This window comes from Lipophrys pholis, assembly GCF_963383615.2.
Source record: "Lipophrys pholis genome assembly, chromosome: 8".
Lineage (NCBI taxonomy): Eukaryota > Metazoa > Chordata > Actinopteri > Blenniiformes > Blenniidae > Lipophrys > Lipophrys pholis.
The window spans coordinates 29,524,435-29,542,433 of NC_137630.1; the positions used below are offsets into that span (position 1 = coordinate 29,524,435).

At 45.3% G+C, this 17,999-nt stretch overlaps 2 protein-coding genes across 2 annotated transcripts in view; one reads left to right on the forward strand and one right to left on the reverse strand.

Annotated features, from left to right (window-relative positions):
* l1cama (L1 cell adhesion molecule, paralog a) overlaps positions 1–11,947 on the forward strand; it is a 39,751-nt gene extending 27,804 nt beyond the window's left edge. The window contains exons 7-27 of the mRNA XM_080470393.1: positions 1,738–1,852; positions 2,260–2,444; positions 3,005–3,136; positions 3,212–3,358; positions 3,444–3,555; positions 3,865–4,025; positions 4,175–4,334; positions 4,459–4,583; positions 4,756–4,857; positions 5,044–5,241; positions 5,331–5,401; positions 5,488–5,713; positions 5,789–5,904; positions 6,175–6,391; positions 6,929–7,051; positions 7,292–7,468; positions 7,568–7,681; positions 8,147–8,296; positions 8,690–8,821; positions 9,565–9,637; positions 10,151–11,947. Of these exons, the coding sequence (XP_080326519.1) occupies positions 1,738–1,852; positions 2,260–2,444; positions 3,005–3,136; positions 3,212–3,358; positions 3,444–3,555; positions 3,865–4,025; positions 4,175–4,334; positions 4,459–4,583; positions 4,756–4,857; positions 5,044–5,241; positions 5,331–5,401; positions 5,488–5,713; positions 5,789–5,904; positions 6,175–6,391; positions 6,929–7,051; positions 7,292–7,468; positions 7,568–7,681; positions 8,147–8,296; positions 8,690–8,821; positions 9,565–9,637; positions 10,151–10,412 (3,098 nt within the window). The 3' untranslated portion in view covers positions 10,413–11,947. The remainder of the gene's footprint in view (positions 1–1,737; positions 1,853–2,259; positions 2,445–3,004; positions 3,137–3,211; positions 3,359–3,443; positions 3,556–3,864; positions 4,026–4,174; positions 4,335–4,458; positions 4,584–4,755; positions 4,858–5,043; positions 5,242–5,330; positions 5,402–5,487; positions 5,714–5,788; positions 5,905–6,174; positions 6,392–6,928; positions 7,052–7,291; positions 7,469–7,567; positions 7,682–8,146; positions 8,297–8,689; positions 8,822–9,564; positions 9,638–10,150) is intronic.
* A 1,175-nt stretch (positions 11,948–13,122) lies between these two features.
* On the reverse strand, positions 13,123–16,680 carry ribc1 (RIB43A domain with coiled-coils 1; the record flags this gene model as incomplete). Its single annotated transcript, XM_080468570.1, has 7 exons — positions 13,123–13,204; positions 13,293–13,459; positions 14,129–14,353; positions 14,859–14,977; positions 15,335–15,449; positions 15,562–15,779; positions 16,482–16,680. 7 exons carry the CDS (start codon positions 16,678–16,680, stop codon positions 13,123–13,125), a joined length of 1,125 nt encoding a protein of 374 aa, XP_080324696.1.
* Positions 16,681–17,999: the final 1,319 nt, after the last annotated feature.

The following is a 17,999-nucleotide window of genomic DNA, read 5'->3' on the forward strand; positions in this document are numbered from 1 at the left end:
ACATTCTTTTAAGTTCACCCAACTTTTCTTTTTGATATTATTCCAACTTCTTCAAAGGCTTGAAATTAGACTCACCCACAAAAAACCCCACACACATTTCATTTCTTATGAAGTCTTCAATGAGGACAAAGCCTGTGAGTCACAAGAGATAGTTCGGCAATTCAAGCAGTGAAAATGAACTCCATGCAAACAATTAGCAATACATCTCACAAGGACAACCTGAGCTCTTAAACAGATTTTTAGATTTTTCATCTGTTTTCTATCCCTGATTTATTCAGACTGAGGAGCCCATTCCCGTTAAGACAAGGTGAAAGGAGGATACACCTTGGACTGGTTTCAAGTCAAACACAGGGCCGACACAGAGGGATAATCGCACGCAGACACAATCTTTGCCTTTTGCCCAAATGTATAGTCTTCATTACTTAACAACTTAAAAGATCCAATTTAAATGAAACCATCTGATGCAAAATACAGTGAAATGACCAAAAAAGTTCTCCTATAGCTGTTGCATTATACCTGTTTATATAAACTCCCCCTGACAACATGGCTTTGAGGCTCGTTTGATAGCAACCAAGCAGCTATCTTTACAGGCAGCATCACCGATATCTCAGCTCGTGTCCACTACGCTTAAGAAATTTGTAAAAAAAAAAAAAAAAAAAATCCATGTTTTCTTGGAAATTTTTACCATTTACTTAGTGGTTTGGCTGTATGGGAGCCTCTTGCGGGACGATTTTGGTCCACAGGCCTTATGTTTCACACCCCACCTATGTTTGTGTTTGGATTGAACAAAGAAAAACCAGGTTCAAACCAGGAAACTTCTTAACGCAGGGCAGCAGTGCCAACCACTCCACATTGTCCAACAGTTTGTGGCTGCAGACATGCTGGATTTTATCTGTGGTGATCAAAGAAGAAATGATTCAGGCTCATCAAAATAAGAAGTAATAACAATTTCTCCTGAAGGCGTCATGAGTGTGTGTATGTGTGGATTGAAGTGTCCATCTAAAAGCCACCGACACCCCAAAATTTAGCACCGGAATAAAGGAGATGTGTTCCAGTTTTCACAACATTCCTTCCTACAACTGTAGAGAAACGCTGGTTTGAGTTGAAGCAAACTGACATGTTGACTGACCAACACTACGCGGTGAAACCTGCACAGGCTGTTTGCAAATATCCACAGAAATTGGGCTTTTCTTTCTATTTTCCTTGTGTGGTCTGTATCAAATTGGTGCATGCGGTAAGATATTTGTTGGGTCCTACTGAGGCTCCGTCGTTAAACCAAAGTCAACTTCCCCCCATGTGGGGGCGTGTTGTGCTGACCAAAGCAGCGACCGTATCCAGCAGAACTCCCAGAGCCGGCAGGAGGCCGATCACCTCCTCGGCCCAGCTGTAATGAGATGCAGCTCACACTGCGATGTGGCTGTTAGCATCTGTGGCCCGACTAGAGGTCAGAAAGAAACACATGTGTTAACATGAGACCTCTCTGTGTGTGGAGGAGGTCTATACGGGGATGTAAAGTCCTAGCTCTGTGCGCCACGTGTGTGTTTGTGATTGCGACTTTCTGAAGTGGCTGCTGTGTCAGCAGCACTGCAATCTGAAAATTACCCATACATATGTATGAGTCAATCTCTCTCTCTCTCTCTCTCTCTCTCTCTCTCTCTCTCTCTCTCTCTCTCTCTCTCTCGCTCTCGCTCTCTCTCTCTCTCTTTGTCTTTTGATTTCCACCTCCTCTTTGTCCAGCTAACTCGGTACCGCGGAACAGGAGGCCCCACATGATGAGACCTATTGGAGGCCACAGCACGTACCACACCCTCAGGGGCCAGACCCTGGAGCTCGAGTGCATCGTCCAAGGCCTGTGAGTGTGTGTGCATGCACGAGTGTGTGTGTGTGTGTGTGTGTGTGTGTGTTTGTGTGTGTGTGTGTGTGTGTGTGTGTGTGTGTGTGTGTGTGTGTGTGTGTGTGTGTGTGCGTGTGCGTGTGCGTGTGCGTGTGCATGTGCGTGTGCGTGTGCGTGTGTTTGTGCGTGTGTTTGTGCCTCATTCCCCATCAATCAAAAAACATAAGCCGCTCCTCTTAATCCATCTTACCTTCCCCTCATCTGTTCCATTTCGTTCCATTAATGCTTTCTCCTGCCAACTCTGCCTCTCGCTGTCTTCTACTTTTAATTTATGCTCGTCTTCTCTCTCTCTCTCGCTCTCTCTCTCTCTAGATGTTTTCCCTTCGCATTAATCCTTTTCTTTTAAACTTTCCTTCTCTCTCCAGACCAACTCCTAAAGTGTCGTGGCTGCGGAAGGACGGCGAGCTGTCGGAGTCTCGCACTACCAAAGAGATGTTCGACCGTCGTTTGCGCTTCACTAATATCTCAGAAACAGACGGTGGGGAATACCAGTGCATGGCCGAGAACTCACAGGGGAAAGCTGTGCACACTTACACAGTGACTGTGGAAGGTTTGTCTGCTTATAAACACATAGTCACTCCCATCATTCAGGAGTACATTGTGAAGATTTGTTTTAGTCTTAGTTTGCTCAATTCAGACAATTTTTTTTGATATCAGTAAACCTTTGAATATCAGACATTAAAAATCGTGCTGTGAAACTAAGTAAGACCTGTTTAGCTCTATTAATCTTGATATATGAGGGATCATGAGAAGAAAAGCTCTGCCACAAACAGAATTTAAATGATCATGTAGAAATATAGTGATGTTACCATGAAAGTAAACAGATGGACCTTTGCTTGCAAGAACATATCGGCCATTTTATACACACGCCATCATCAAATACATGGATCTATGTTGCCATATTATGTACAAATGTGGCAACATGTGTTTGCAGAATTACACTTTTTCACATTGAAAGCCTAAAATAGTTTTAGTTTCTATGGTTGAAATGGTTTAATCAGTGGTTGCTTCGTTTTTGTGCGTGAGCCTTGTCAGTATTTTATGTTGTTGCTTTGTAACACGAAAGTGGAGGTGAGTTGTTTGTCTTGAGCCAGACTCTGTCGTCTGCAGCTGCTCCGTACTGGACCAAAGAGCCGGTCAGTCAGCTGTACGCTCCAGGCGAGAATGTGAGACTGGACTGTCAGGCAGATGGCATCCCCTCCCCTGCTATCAGCTGGACCATCAACGGCATCCCCCTCTCAGGTCGGTGCAGACGTCCCTCCACTGACACATGCTGGGGCCTGTCTGATGGCGCTGACAGACTTTCCTCCATCACAGAGATAGATAAGGACCCCAGACATAGACTGACGCCGAGCAGATCGCTCATCCTTGAGGATGTCAACTTTGGAGACACTGCCATCTACCAGTGCCAGGCCACCAACAAACACGGAGCCATCCTCACCAACACCAACGTCTACGTCATCGGTGAGTGCCTGCTTCAACTGAACGTGTGTTCGTGTGTGTGTGAATCAGCGTGTGTCTGATTTCTGTGCATACGCTGTCTTTTCAGAGCTGTCTCCACAGATCCTCACGGAGGACGGGAACACGTACACGTTTACAGAGGGCCAGAAAGCTTTACTGGAGTGTGAAACCTTCGGCTCGCCTAAACCTAAAGTCCTTTGGTGAGGCACCAGACGATTTCCTCGCGCTTAATGTAAACTTGTTTTGTACATTTTCAATTGGCAGATTTCACAAACGTGAGATTATTGCGTAGGTAGCTCTTCTTGTGCATAGATTACCAACCAAATGTTGTGACATCTGGGCTGTGAGTGTGGATTCTGTCAGTGTGGCAGGTATCCAACCCGGCCTTGTTTTTTTCAGCACAGTAAGCACAATGGCAATTAAACTGGTGGATTTATCAGCCTGTGTTAGTCGCTTGGAGCTTTTCTGTGTGCTAATCGCTTGCTTTTTATTGTGCGTGTATTTTTTAGGGAGGGGGGCAGAATCTCCTCCCTCCTGGCAGATTACAGAATGAACCAACTCATCAACGGGGGACTTCAGATCGCTAATGTCACCCGCGACGATGAGGGCACCTACGTCTGCTCTATACTGAACACCAACCTGTCCATCGCTGCTGAGCTCGAAGTGTTCAGTGAGTGAGATGCGCGCACACACACACACACACACACACACACACACACACTCACACACACACACACACGTTGTCGCTTAGCAGCTGATGTTATTTGCACCTCCTGCGGCTCGTCTCAGCTTTGTGTCCCTCCGTGCTGTCTGTTCCAGACAGGACAGTGATCCTGTCACCTCCGCAGGCGCAGAAGGTGCAGCCTGGAAACACAGCAATCTTCACCTGTCAGGCCCTCAGCGACCCCCGACTCGGCGTCCCGCTCATCCAGTGGAGGAAGAATGACCACAAGCTGTTTGAATCTCACAGTGACGAAAAGTGAGACTTAAATTGTTTTTTGGGGGGTTTTTGTCTTTTTTTTTTTTCATTTTGAATAAGGAGGTCAACACATGGTGGTAATTACTAGTAAAGAGGAGAATTATTATTGTTTATTTTTTCTCAGATACACTTTTGAAGGAGAAGACCTCATGGTGGCCAACGTGGGACCCGATGACGAGGGCGTGTACACCTGTCAGGTCATCACAAAGATGGACATGGCTGAAGCCAGTGGCACGCTTACATTGTGTGGTAAGATCACCCAGTAGCTACAATTAAGGCTGAGACCGCAACACCTTCAGTTTGTTGAATTGTGATTCCAAAGTAAAAAACAAAACAAAACTTTATCTTTCTTTGAATTTTAATATATAGATATGCAATGTGCTGACAGTTGTTGGATTGTGAATTTTGTTCTGCTCGTCAGATCGTCCGGACCCGCCGTCTCTCCTCCAGATCACTGATCCAAAATATCGCTCCATCACTCTCAGCTGGACTCCTGGAGATGACCACAACAGCGCTGTGCAAGGTTTACTACTTACTTACTAATTTGTGTTTGAAGAAAGAAGTTTTTTCTCTTCTGTAAATATGTAAAAACACACTTAAACAAATGTTAGCTCTGAGTGTCTCCAGAGCGCTTATTCACTTGTTTCTAATTCCTGCTTGTGGTTTTCTCCCTATCTGTCTCTATCTCACCACGGCTGTGCTTCTACAGAGTATGTGGTGGAGTTTGAAGACCAAGGTTCAAAAGAGAGGGGCTGGGAGGAGTTGAAGAGAGTACAAGGAAATGTGGCGCGGGCCACCCTCCCTCTGTGGGCCTACATATCTTACCGTTTCCGGGTCATTGCCATTAATGACGTGGGTAAAAGTGACCCCAGCAAGCCGTCTCAAATCCACAATACGCTTGCTCAGGGTAAAAGCCAGTGTCTTATTCTAACTACCTCTTTTTTGAATCACAAAGAAACATCTTTGAATTTAGCTCTCATTTTTCATCAATTGCAGCTCCGGACAGTAACCCCGAGGACGTCAGGAGTGAGTCTGTAGATCCAGGCACTCTGCTCGTCACCTGGCAGGTAAACGTATCACCCAACTGCATCATCATCAACTGCAACAACGTAAAAACGCTCCATCCCATCAGCTGGATTTCCCGTCATTCTAGAAAATGGACAAACGTCACTTGAATGGGCCTGGCTTCAAGTACCGGGTGCTGTGGAGGAGGGTGGTGGGCAGTGGACCTAACTGGCACATGAATTACACGACGGCGCCGCCTTTCGTTGTCAGCGATATTGGAAACTTCTCCGCCTTTGATATCAAAGTCCAAGCTGTCAATGAGGAAGGGGACGGACCCGAGCCAGATATTGTGATCGGATACTCAGGAGAAGATGGTAAAACACTTTCAAACGTGGTTTCGAGACAGTTTTCTACTAACGGACTTTACTAAGAATACCCTGATCTCTCAGTTCCGTTAGAGGCTCCAATGGATGTTGGTGTTGAACTAATAGACAGCACCACGATCGAAGTGACCTGGGCAGAAGTAAACAAAGACACAGTCAGAGGACACCTTCTCGGATACAAGGTACTGTCGCTGTTCCTCCTCGCTTGTTTGTTCTGACATCTTCATGAATAAGAAATGATTGTTTTTCCAGTGGAAGCAGCCTCATGCTGGCTGAGCAGAGGCACCAGTTCCTGGTAGTTTCAAGGTTGTAAGGAGGAGAATTTCATCTTATTTTTGATGATCTCGCCTTCATAATAGATAATAGTCTTACAAACAATACAAACTTTTATTTCATTATTTAAAATGGCTTTTAGACACTGGTCATATTTTTCGCTTTCGTCATTTCTTTAGATCTACTTGACCAGGGTGGGCTCCAGGAGCCATCAACGAGGCAGAAGGTCCAGGGAGTCGGGGAGCACGATGGTGGTGGAGACCGGGTCCAATGAGGCGAAGAAGGTCATCAGTGATCTGAGGCCGTACTCCCGCTACGTGGTGGCCGTCGCTGTGTACAATAAAAAAGGAGAGGGACCCCCTTCTGAGGCGCTGCCCTTCGACACTCACGAGGGAGGTGAGAGTTAAGGGAAGAACTGAGGAAGGTCATAGATGGAAACTGGGTGAGAAGGTTCAATCACAGACATTCAGAGACAGTGAGAGAGCTTCACAGGACAGGAGGGAAAGTACAAGGTTACAGCAAAGGAAATCACACTGGTATTCACAGAATAGTGGTGGAGTGCGCCGCAGTGTAGGAAAGTAAAGATTGTTCATAATTAGTTTGTTTTATTCCTTCAATCAAATTCAAATTCCAGAAAGGAAGAGACAGAAAACAATATCTTCATTAGTGCCTAAAACATCAGCTATCAGGAATATATATGGTTCTCTATCAGTTTAAGCATTTAGAAATGTTTCAATCTCACACATACTAGATGCATCAGTGGCATCTACAATCTTCCATTAGATTATTTTACTGTCCAAGTCCCAAAAAGAACAATGATACTCTCCTGTGGGGAAGATAAGATTGAGCTTCATCATGTCAATAGATAAGAACAGCGAAATAATCCAATTTTGACACGTGTGCATTTTAATCGGTCATATTTGTTTCTTCCAGTCCCCGGTCCTCCCATGTCCCTGATGCTGGACAGCCCATCAGAGACAGAAATGACCCTCCACTGGACACCTCCTGACCAACCCAACGGAGTCCTTGTTGGATATTTACTGCAGTACCAACAAAGTAAGCGTCATCTACGACCTTATTGTACATACATTAAAATCTGGTTCCTATACCTCATCAATGATTGTCAAATACGACATCAGAACTGCCACACGATTCATCTCCTGCTCAATCAATAACGCTGGGAACATGTCGATAGCAGAGCATCTTAATTACAGTCATCGGTCAGTCACTTGTCTTCCAGATCAGTGTTGGAGATCAAACTGTGATTGAATGTTTTCGTGGCTTTGCTCTGGGCAGTTACAGAGAGCGATGACAACCCCATGCAGGTCGAAGTAATAGATGACCCCGAAGTCACCCAGCTCACGCTGAGAAAGCTGGACCACCAGAGCCACTACCGCTTCTACCTCAGGGGGCGCACTGACACCGGCGATGGAGAACCCATCATAATGAGGGGTGCCACCACACTTGATGGAGGTAAAAACACCAACTTGGTATCCTTATATAATCGTCTGTACGCCACCTGCAGATTGCAATAGATAACACATCTGACCTTATCGTCTGGATGCATCGCAGCTCCGCCGGTGAACATCAGCGTGTCGCCCGGGGAGAATTCAGCTAATGTGACCTGGACAGCCAAGAAGAGACACAGGAATGTTGACTTCCAGATCCAGTATTTCAGGAAAAAAGGTAGAATACGCAAACTAATATACACTCATCAGCCATGATGTTATAACCACCTGCCTAATGCTTGTTGAGGTATGGACTCCAGTTGACCTCTGAAGGCGTCATATAGTGTCAGTCACCAGAATGGATCCTTAAAGTCCTGGAGGTTGTGAGATGGAGCCTCAGAGGCCTCGTTAGTCAAAGAAACTTGGTTGATATCGTTGGTTTTTCCTTCTATGGACCACTTTTGATAAATACTGACCACTACAGACTGGGAAGAGATTCCAAGTTCTTATGAGTGGCCCTCTTTTCTGGTTCAAGCTCCAAAACCTTCATGACAAAATCTGAACTTCCTGCTCAAAACTTTCCACACACCGTCAGGGATCATAATAAAAATATAGGCAATGCATTACAGCTGTTGGTTGTATCTGTGGTAACATTGTTCTCAACAAGAAGAAGGAAGCTGATTCTCATGTTTTGTCTTGGCAGAGGGCAGCAAGGGCAAGAAGACGGAGAAGGTGAACTCCTCTCAGTCTTCCCACCAGCTCCAGGGCCTGACTCCAGGCACTCATTACTGGCTACACTTCATATACAACAACAACACCTTCCACGAGATAGAAATCGACACAAACGGAACAGGTAGCCTCTCCTTTTGTCTCGCCCGCTCTCTCTGGGTTTTTCCACATCTAAATATAAAGCCTGATCCAGCTGACAGTGTCTCGCGGTTCCTTCTCTTCCTGTGAAGTGTTTTCAAAGACGGCTTGGTTCGCCATATGAAGTGATCCATTACGTGTGTTTGTTTGCCGTGTTTTGCCGTCTTCTTTGGTTCCCCGGTGAAACGCCACGCTGTCAGAATGCAGAATGCTCCGTCTCTTTTGTTCCAGATTCTGCTCGCGCTTTTATCTCGTCTCAGCTCCCCTTCTCATACCCTGCAATCTTCTTATGCCGCCCGTTTCCACCACACCACAAAAAAAAAAATTCAAATAATCTCTTTTTATCCCCCCGCCATTCTCTGTTTTTTGTGCCCCGAAGAAGTGACTGAGGTGCAGCCGAGCTTTGCGACCCAGGGCTGGTTCATTGGTGTGGTGAGCGCCATCGTGCTGTTGCTGCTGACACTGCTCATCATCTGCTTCATCAGGAGGAATAAAGGAGGAAAATACTCAGGCAAGTGCAAGTCAAAGTGATGAGTAGAAATGTTTGCTTGTATTCTTCAAACCTTGCCTAGGCATTGAGGCACTAACACAGCTCCGGTCTGCAGCCATAAAACCTGCAACAGTGTTTATGTAAGGATGAAACAGCAGGACATTCAGACCGTCTCATTTTAAAACTTCATAAACCTCACAGTCCCACTTCAATTACTTGAACAGTTTCACTTTAATCTACCCTAACGTGGAGTGAGACAGACCTTTTAAGCTTTGCCTTCCTTGCTGTGAGGGGATTTGTCCTTCAAAAAAAAAAAGAGAGAGAGAAATAATAATCACAAAGCACAAGAGGAGCTGCAACCTGAGGGTTCCTGGATGATTAAACGGAGAGAAAGAACCCTGAGCTTTCCAGCTCTTTCCACACACGGGAGCGATCGCGTGGCGAAACTCTTTGTGCTAAAAGCAACGACTAATTGAATAATAAATCTGACCATGTCTGCTGGCATTATACGTCCACAAAATTAATTATTAAAGCAGTTTGGAATTGAATTAGCAACACAAACATCAGTGGTTATTATATCATCACGAGCTCAGAAGACGAACCGAGCGGAATCGTAGATTGTGAAGAAAGACTAAATCTTTACACGAACTCCCCGTTATCTTGCTCTCTGACAGCCGGTCGTTATCAGCGTGGAAGACAGTGGCTTAGAGAGAAACGTGGCGGAGATCTGGCTGATAATGAAATCCAATGATTTGTGTCCTCAGTGAAAGATAAAGAGGAGGGGCCGATGGACTCAGAAGCCCGGCCCATGAAGGATGAAACTTTCGGAGAGTACAGGTTCGTAACTCAATTCTTGCCGCTTCTTTGAAATGTGCTTGATGTTTCTGCCGATTGTTTGAAATCCTAACTCAGCCCCGATTCCCTCAGCACTGCTTGGTTTTCCTAACCCTCTGTGTTCCTTTCACTGTCCCTCTCTTCCCTAATGCCTGCTCCTGCTTTGCAGATCTCTAGAAAGGTATGCCGACGTGATTTAATATCCCCAATCCAATCATTTCCTATCCCTTGGCAGTACCTCACTCGCCTGCTAATTTACCTGCATATTTTCAATGACAGAGAAAGAAAGTCATATGGGGCTGCGGGTGATGAAATGTTTGATTGTGATTATTTGATTAAAAAGATTTTCTGTAAAGCATGAAAACAACTTATTACAAAGGGAAGTTACGAGTGACTTTCCTAAAAGAATATTTAAATTCTGTTGGCACGGTGTTTTGGGATTGCTGGATAAAGCTCTCCGCTGCCATGCGATGTGTTATTTTGCACCTTTGCCTCTGTGTTTTTCACGCTCTGCAGTGACCTCGAAGAGAAGCGAACCGCCAGCCAGCCGTCCCTGTGCGAGGAGAGCAAACTGTGCAGCCAGGATCACCTGGACTTCAACGGCAGCAGTGCCGCCACCACCGAGCTCAACATGGACGAGTCCCTGGTCAGTCAGATCAGCCGTCCCAGCGAGGGCCCCGAGGTTTACCACAGTCTGCAGGGCAGCTCCCTGCTGGACCCCGCCAACGTCCCCTCGGCCACCAACGGCATGCCCAACTCCGTCACCATCCTCGATTAGTGCTCCCACGCAATCCACCGGGGGACCATCAGACAAAACCCGTCAAGACCCCTGCGCCCATACGCTCCACTTCCCTACTGACTCGCTCATCATGTCATCTGTCAACTAATACACAATCATGAGGTGACTACTCAGACGCCACTGGCAATCATCTGATCGACTGAACTATTCTGACCAAAGGAGTGTCCAAAGCAGTGGACAACATGATACAAGTCTGACTGACCCCCTTCCCAACCTCATTGTCCTTCGTTGGTGTACTTCACAACCAATTTAAACGACTAACATTCATTTCTTTTCCCTTCCTCCTTATTCTTTTATTTTTTTATTTAACCTCAGCAACTCATGAGCAGAATGTTGTAGATTTAGAAAGAAACCAGGGGTTGTAGGTCCGGTCGTATTGAGATGCAGAGTCGTGCATTAAAGAGGGAGGATGATGGCGGATGGAAAACGGACAGAAAGTCTTGAATCTCAGATGTTTATCATGTTTGATATGATTTCTCACACGGTGTTGTTTGTCTAATGCCGTTGGATCTGTCGGGATCATTTTCTTTTCTCTCAACTGCTTTCAAATGCAAAGCCTCACTTTTTTGTCATTTCTTTTAATTTATTACATCTTTTTTATATATCGTTTCCTCCACAATTTATATAAAGCCTTTGACTTTCATAAATCAAGATGTTTTCATTGATATCGAGCAAAGCCAAGTTTCTTACTATAAATAACATTGGATGCATTAAGGGGAACTTGCTGTGAACATGCTGAGTAGCATCTGGTGTATATAGCCGCATCTACATCTATCTATTTAGCCATAATACAGTATTATAGATATGTACATGCTCCCTCTAAGTTCCTGTGCCTGCTGGGTCTGCATTAAGCACCAGATTGATGTCATTACTCTCGCCTTCCCACCAGAAGTGTAATGTCATTATTGGAAATGATGCTGTAATTTTATTTTGTGTCGAGACATACGTGTAGCTTTCTGTATCTGTCCTTGTCTCTTTCTACACCGTATTAAAACATTGTCGTCTCTACTTCACAATCTTTTCATACCTCTCCATCTCATACCACACAAAAACTGAAATAAGGAGCAGTATTTATGTATATTTGCAGATCGGGGAGTGGAGGCGCACTCTCTCGAGTTTTATTTTTCAAATCTTCATCGATGCAAGTTGATACTGTAGACGGGCGCTGAAGGCCGGTTTATGTACGATGGAAGTAAATATCAAACACAGAGAATGTATTCTTTTCAGTGCTATAGGCGTTTACATGCTACTGGTTTCAAGGTACTGGAGAGATGAGATATGTAGGTAGACGTAGGACATTTTTTTCACTGAATGTAAATACAACTCTTAGAGAACATGTTTGATATAAAACTGTGAAAAACGTGCAGGATTTAATCTGACAGATAAAAAAAAAAAAAAGAAAAGTTGTTTCTCCTTCTGTACTATTGCTTTGACCTCAAAAGTTCCACTTTTTAATTACCTGCAGTGAGATTTGGGAGTAGCAAAAATAGTTCATAGCAGAGAAGCGATAACAGAAGAAAAAAAAAAAAAAAACACAAAAAAAGTAAAAAAAAAAAAAAAGTAAAAACTCATTGTTCTGTAGATGTTTGCAAACATATCAAAATTTGAAATTCAAACGTTTTTGCATTCGTGTCATTTAGTGAAGCTAGTTGCATTACAATGAAAGCTGAGATTTGCCTTCATGCCCATAATCATTCAGCAGCGCGTTGCAGTACAGTGAATATCTGTGGAGTTTTTGTCTGACACAGTGATGCAGGGCGGGAATGCAGTGAGCCAGTTGGTGTGTACCGCAGGGAGCGCCTGAATGCAACGCTCTCTCTCTACTCAAACAAAAGCTTGCCACTGGCTAAACGTCACCTGACGGTCCCTGTGTGTGTGTGTGTGTGTGTGTGTGTGTGTGTGTGTGTGTGTGTGTGTGTGTGTGTGTGTGTGTGTGTGTGTGTGTGTGTGTGTGCGTGTGTGTGTGGGACGTCTAAAAAAAAAAAAAAGGTTTAGTGGCGCTGAAGGAGGTGTTGTTGGTTCACCAAACACACTCAGGACAAACAAAGCTTTTAAAATAAAAAAAAAAATTTAAAATCTATTTTCCTACAGGAACCGTGAAAGACAAAATATGCCAATAATCTAACTCAACTATCTGCTGCTAAACATCTGTGTTCGTCAGTGTTGGTGGTGGCAAATGTCAAGCTTTGAATGAAGGACGACTGTACACACACAGATACTCACTCGACTGCCACTTACTCTTTGCTTTTTGTGTTTCGAGAGGATGCCTGTGGACACTGGCCTTTGCTTTTTCAATGTTGTTGGTTTCCCCCACCCCACCACTCTTATTTTGTAGGTTAAAAAGTGAGAAAAAAAAAATGTATAAAAAAAAAAAAGCATCTCCAGAACTCAAACACAGTTGAACTCGTCCCTGACTGGGAGTGAGAGAAAGCAGAGGAGAGTGTGTGTCATGTGCGGTGCTCTATTAGCACCATGGTGACGGCTGAGTGTGTAATGGGTGGACAGCAGACGCTGGGTGGACCTGTACCACATGTGGGGGGGGCCAATGTAACTGTAATTGCATTATGAATTTAACACTGTAACTGGATATAATGATTGAAAAATAAAGTACGTGGAACAATCTGTATCATATATGGACCCTTTTTTTTTTTTCACGCCACAAACATACAAGTTACATTTATTAAGGAGGTCAGCGGGTGCTGCTGTTGAATTGATGGAAGTAGTCCTTGGAGGGTTTGTTGGTGTACAGCTTCTTATTCAGGTACTCCTGGCTGCAGCACAAACACACAAAAACAACAAAACTACTTCATCACCCTACAGTAAACATACAGAGATGTGTCGTGCGGAGAGAGGACTCACTGTGCCTGCTGCTCCCGGGCCAGCTGCACGTTGTACTGGTCCGTCCGAACCCTCCGCTCCCTCCTCAGCTCTGCCGCTCTGCTCACCTCCTCCTCAGCTTCCCTGGACAGCTTCAGGAGCTGGAAGTCCCACATGGCCTCCTGAAGCTTGTCAGCCTCGCGCCGCCGCTGAAGACGGGAGGAAATCAGAGGAATGCTGAAACCCGCCAACATGTTTAGAACTGTGGTTGTGAGTCTTACTTTCAAGTGTGGAAAACCTGACTGGTCAGATTGTATTCAGAGGCAGACGAAAGAAAAGATTTTGCATTTGGACTAAAAGATATAGCCACAGTGGACTGCCAGTGTGATTTATACTATGTGACAGAAGGTCAAGAAAAGGGTGAGAACAAGTGGTGCAAACAAACCCCAGTGAGCTCTGCAGCCGGAGGCTCTGATATCCGCCCGGGTAGATCCAGTTATTGATCGTATGAGCTTCTTTAAATTGGGCTAAATTCATCACAGAGCTGCAGAGCCGCCACCGCTCTCCTGTTTTTACCCCCAATAAATAAATAGAATTAAAAGATCAACCCGACATAAATTTGAACAGGAAGTGTAAAACTCCTTTTCATTCAGAGACTATTTCTGTATGTTATTAATGTTGACATTGGAAACTGAAGAAGTCGTATGAACCTTCTTTCACAAAGAGAAATGATCTACTTCGGCAATGAAAAGGATCTTCCGTCCAGTTTCCATCGAATCATGTGAAAGAGCAGCGAGATCTGCTTGTTCGCTCCGCCGGCCGGGATCGAACAAATGAAGTGCCGCGAAGTTCATTAGAACTGAAAGACGCTGCGGTACCTCTCCGTCAAGGCGCTGCTCGTCTCTCTCCCTCAAGACGCCCCTCAGCTGCTCGGCGCTCAGCCCCTTCCACCTGTCGGGCAGAACCCGCGGGGTGCCGCCTCCCGCCGCCGAGTCCACGCACTCCGTCATCATGTCGGACGTCAGTATGTGCCACATCTCGGCGAGGTCATCCTGCTCCTCTCTCCTCTGCTGCTCCTTCAGTTCCGCCGCTTGATCCGCGGCCTGTGGGAGCAGAAGGAAGTGAGGCCTCCTCTGGTGCTCTGGTGACTGGTCGTCCCCGAGGAGCTTCAGAAAAAACCTCAAATGTGTCTCATTGTGTGTCACGGAGACGAGACTCCTGAGAGACGCACTCAGTCGGCTCAGCTGCTTGTGCGTCATGCGTGTGAGCGGTCATTAGAGGAAAACCTCGTGATTGTCTCGACGAACACCATGACCCGAAGGATTTGCAGTGACGCCTCCCAGTGGAGGATTCGACTGGGAGCGTCGGAGCAAACAAGGGGGAGGGTTAAACGGGGGCTTTTCCAAATAGAGGAAGTTCATTAAAATCTGTTTAACCATCCAACCTGCTCGGTACTAGAATGATGTCTGCCTGCATGAGTGTGTGTGTGAGTGTGAGTGTGTGTGTGTGTATGCATCCGTTCGTCTCACGATCCCACCAGGGATCACCGTGATGAAACTCCTTCAGGGTTTCGGTTTGAGCATCAACATCAGAATGTGTTTCGGGTACCAGGGCCTGGTTGTAGTTGTCGAGCGCCATGCGAGCAGCTTTCCTGCACTGCTCCTCGAGAGCCGCCTGCTCAATCCACCTCAGGTCTTGATTCGCCAGCTCTCTGCTCGCCAGCGTCTCTGTGACACACGGAGAGAGGGTGTGTTGTCGGACAGTGTGTTGTTCACACCTGCGTCAGCTGCCATCCACCGCACAGACACGCGCACACACACGCACACACATTCTCTCACGCGTATTTACAGCTTCCAGGGATGAGCGTTTGTCAATGTCACCTGGCAGAGTGCTGCTGCGTGTGGGAGTGTGTGATTGTTTGTGCGGGAAGGCGTGAAGCATGTATGTGATTTAGTGAGGCTGTAGTGTACCGAGTGTAAGCTCATCAGTATGTGTGTGTGTGTGTGTGTGTGTGTGTGTGTGTGTGTGTGTGTGTGTGTGTGTGTGTGTGTGTGTGTGTGTGTGTGTGTGTGTCTTGTCTCCACCTCTGTGCATTTCTCTCATGTGCTTTCTCTCATTGTCATCCATCTGTGCTCGCAGATCTCTCTCTGTCTGTTTCATTTGTTCTCTTCTCATCTGCTCCTCTCCACTTCCTTCTCCCTGCACATGAAACGCGCCGTCGATCATTAAAACTCCGTCACGTATTAAAATGTTCTCCGGACATTGTTCCACTGGCCTTTGAAGCCCTCAAGCCTTCCACAGCTGAGCCTACCTGGAACATTTGCATGCTGGCAGGCCCCAGTTGATCCTCGGGCAGGGTGAGGTTGAGCGCCCCCTTCTGGCCACACTTGAGATCAGCATCGCGAGAGTCCTCCACTCTCTGACGGGTGGCCCAGTACTGGACCAGGCCGGCCTGCAGAGAAGCTCGCTTCTCTTTGTCTTCAGTGTCTCGCTGCAGCAGGATTTCATCATGATGATTTCTCAGGTCATCTGTCATTTATTTGAAAGAACAAACAAACAAAAACACAGAACTCTAAACGCAGTCGTGTGTTTGGTTTGAGCAGTGGAGCAGGTTCTCCTCACCAGAGGCTTTTAGGTAGAGGAGTGGAACACAATCTTTGTTCCCTGTAGAGCCACTCTGAGGTCTGTAATCCACTCAAACATCACAGTGAAGTCTCACACAAATTGACAAATATTCCAAAGCATGGACCTTTCAAACGAATGCCGTTTCTAAATGATGATATTCTAGATAAATATATAACATTGACAACCTGTCCGATCTGCAATGCATCACAATACAACCTTTAATTCACTCTTTTTAATTCAGAACTCTATTCAGCTTGTTTTCTAATGTTTACGTAAAACCCAGAGTGACAGACCAAGGCACAGGTATTGTTTTTCTGCATTTTTCTTATTGGTCATCAGGACATTGCAGATTTTTAAGCAGATTTTCAAGTCAGTAGTTCGTATTAATAAATAAATAAATGAATGGATGATTAATGTCTCTCTCTCTCTCTCTCTCACGTTCTCTTCTGAAAAGTGACTAACATATCTCTCCTGCCTTTACTCTTTCCACTGTGGACAAACAGACCACATTAGTGATCGTAAGTGCTTTTGGACTGTATTGATGTCCGTTCTGTCTTAATGTGGTTCTTCTCAACCCTCCATTTGTCCGTCATCAGGCACATTTACCGTAAGCCTTGTCCCGTTGTTTCTCCGCGCCCTGCTGGAGTTTCTTCTGTTCGACTTGTTGATTCAGAGCGTCGACATCGAGGCCGATCACGCGCCGCCGGGGGTTGAAGATGCGGTCCCTTCGCGCCGCTTCCGCAGCTCTTCGCCGCCGAACGGCCTTTTCTGCAAAGTCGTCGGCAGGCAAATCCAACTTGCTCATGTTCCCAGTTTCGATTCGGCTCCTGTGAAGAAACGAGCGTTCCCACACAAAATAGGATTGCAGCAAACTGAAGTAAATATTCAACTTGGTTCCTGATGTAACTTTCATTCTGGCCTCCCTGAATCCCACCACTGTCGCTCAGTGGTAACTGAGGGCGAAGGCAGGGGTCATCTCGACAGGTCACCAGTAAACAAGTTAAATATAATCAGATGATTGGTGGGTGCAGACAAGTACATTGCTTACACTTAAATTCAGCTTTTATTTTGTCAATGTTGTCTGTTTTTAGATCTTCTTGTTCTCCCTCAAATACACCAACCATAGCCTTCTTTCAGTAAAAGCAACACCCAGAGACTTATTGTGGGACGTAACGGTCAAATGAGACCAGTTTTACACTTCCAGGGTGGTGCAGTGCCTTTTTGAGCTGCTTCAGGTTTTTACCAACAGTTCTGCTGTAAACGATAAAACTCACACGTGGAGTCACAAGCAGGCCGTCACTTTCAGGATTATTTAGATATTAATGAGTTTTAATGCTCGTCTTCGTTCAGTTTCCATTCAGACATTGAAGATAAATCTGCAGGTGAAATATGTTGTTTTATTATGTAATTGGTGTTTTTAGAATAGGACGGTATTTTTGTACTTTATATATTGTATTTGATCGATTCTATTCTTTAACTCCACACATAGGACTTCATGAGGTTTCATTTGTGTTCTTATAATAATTTTTACACTTACCTGCGCGGTATGTCTTCGGTTTCTGTCGCGGGCCGGGTTGTGCTATGTTGTGTTCGGGGGCCCTTGGTAACCATGGCAACAAGCCGCTGCTTGACTGTTTAGCAGTGCGCCCATACACCACCCACTACCATGAGAGCGTACTCAAACGGATTTCAAAATAAAAGCGACATTCCAGAGCAGGAGCTCTCGAAGTTATTTAATAAAACACAAATGAATACTACTGCTAATAGTAATACGCAACAGTAAAGCTAGTAAATGAGTGCATTATTAAGACTTAAATAACCATTAGGAATGAAAAGATAATAACAACGCAGAGGCAAAAAACTAAACAAAAAACCCCACCCCCCAAAATAACACCCGTTTCAGTCAGCGGTGTTTCATTATGGCATATCAAAATAAGAGCCCACTGAAATAGCACCATTGGACTCCTCTAACTTCAGACTGATATTGAAAGAAACACTCATACACTCATTCTATGTCAAAGTAATAGTAGACAATATTAGGATGTCACTCACCAAGTACCAGCCCAATCTGATGTGGCACATCCAAATAAAGGCCTACGCGTGCTATTTCAGAGGGCTCTTATT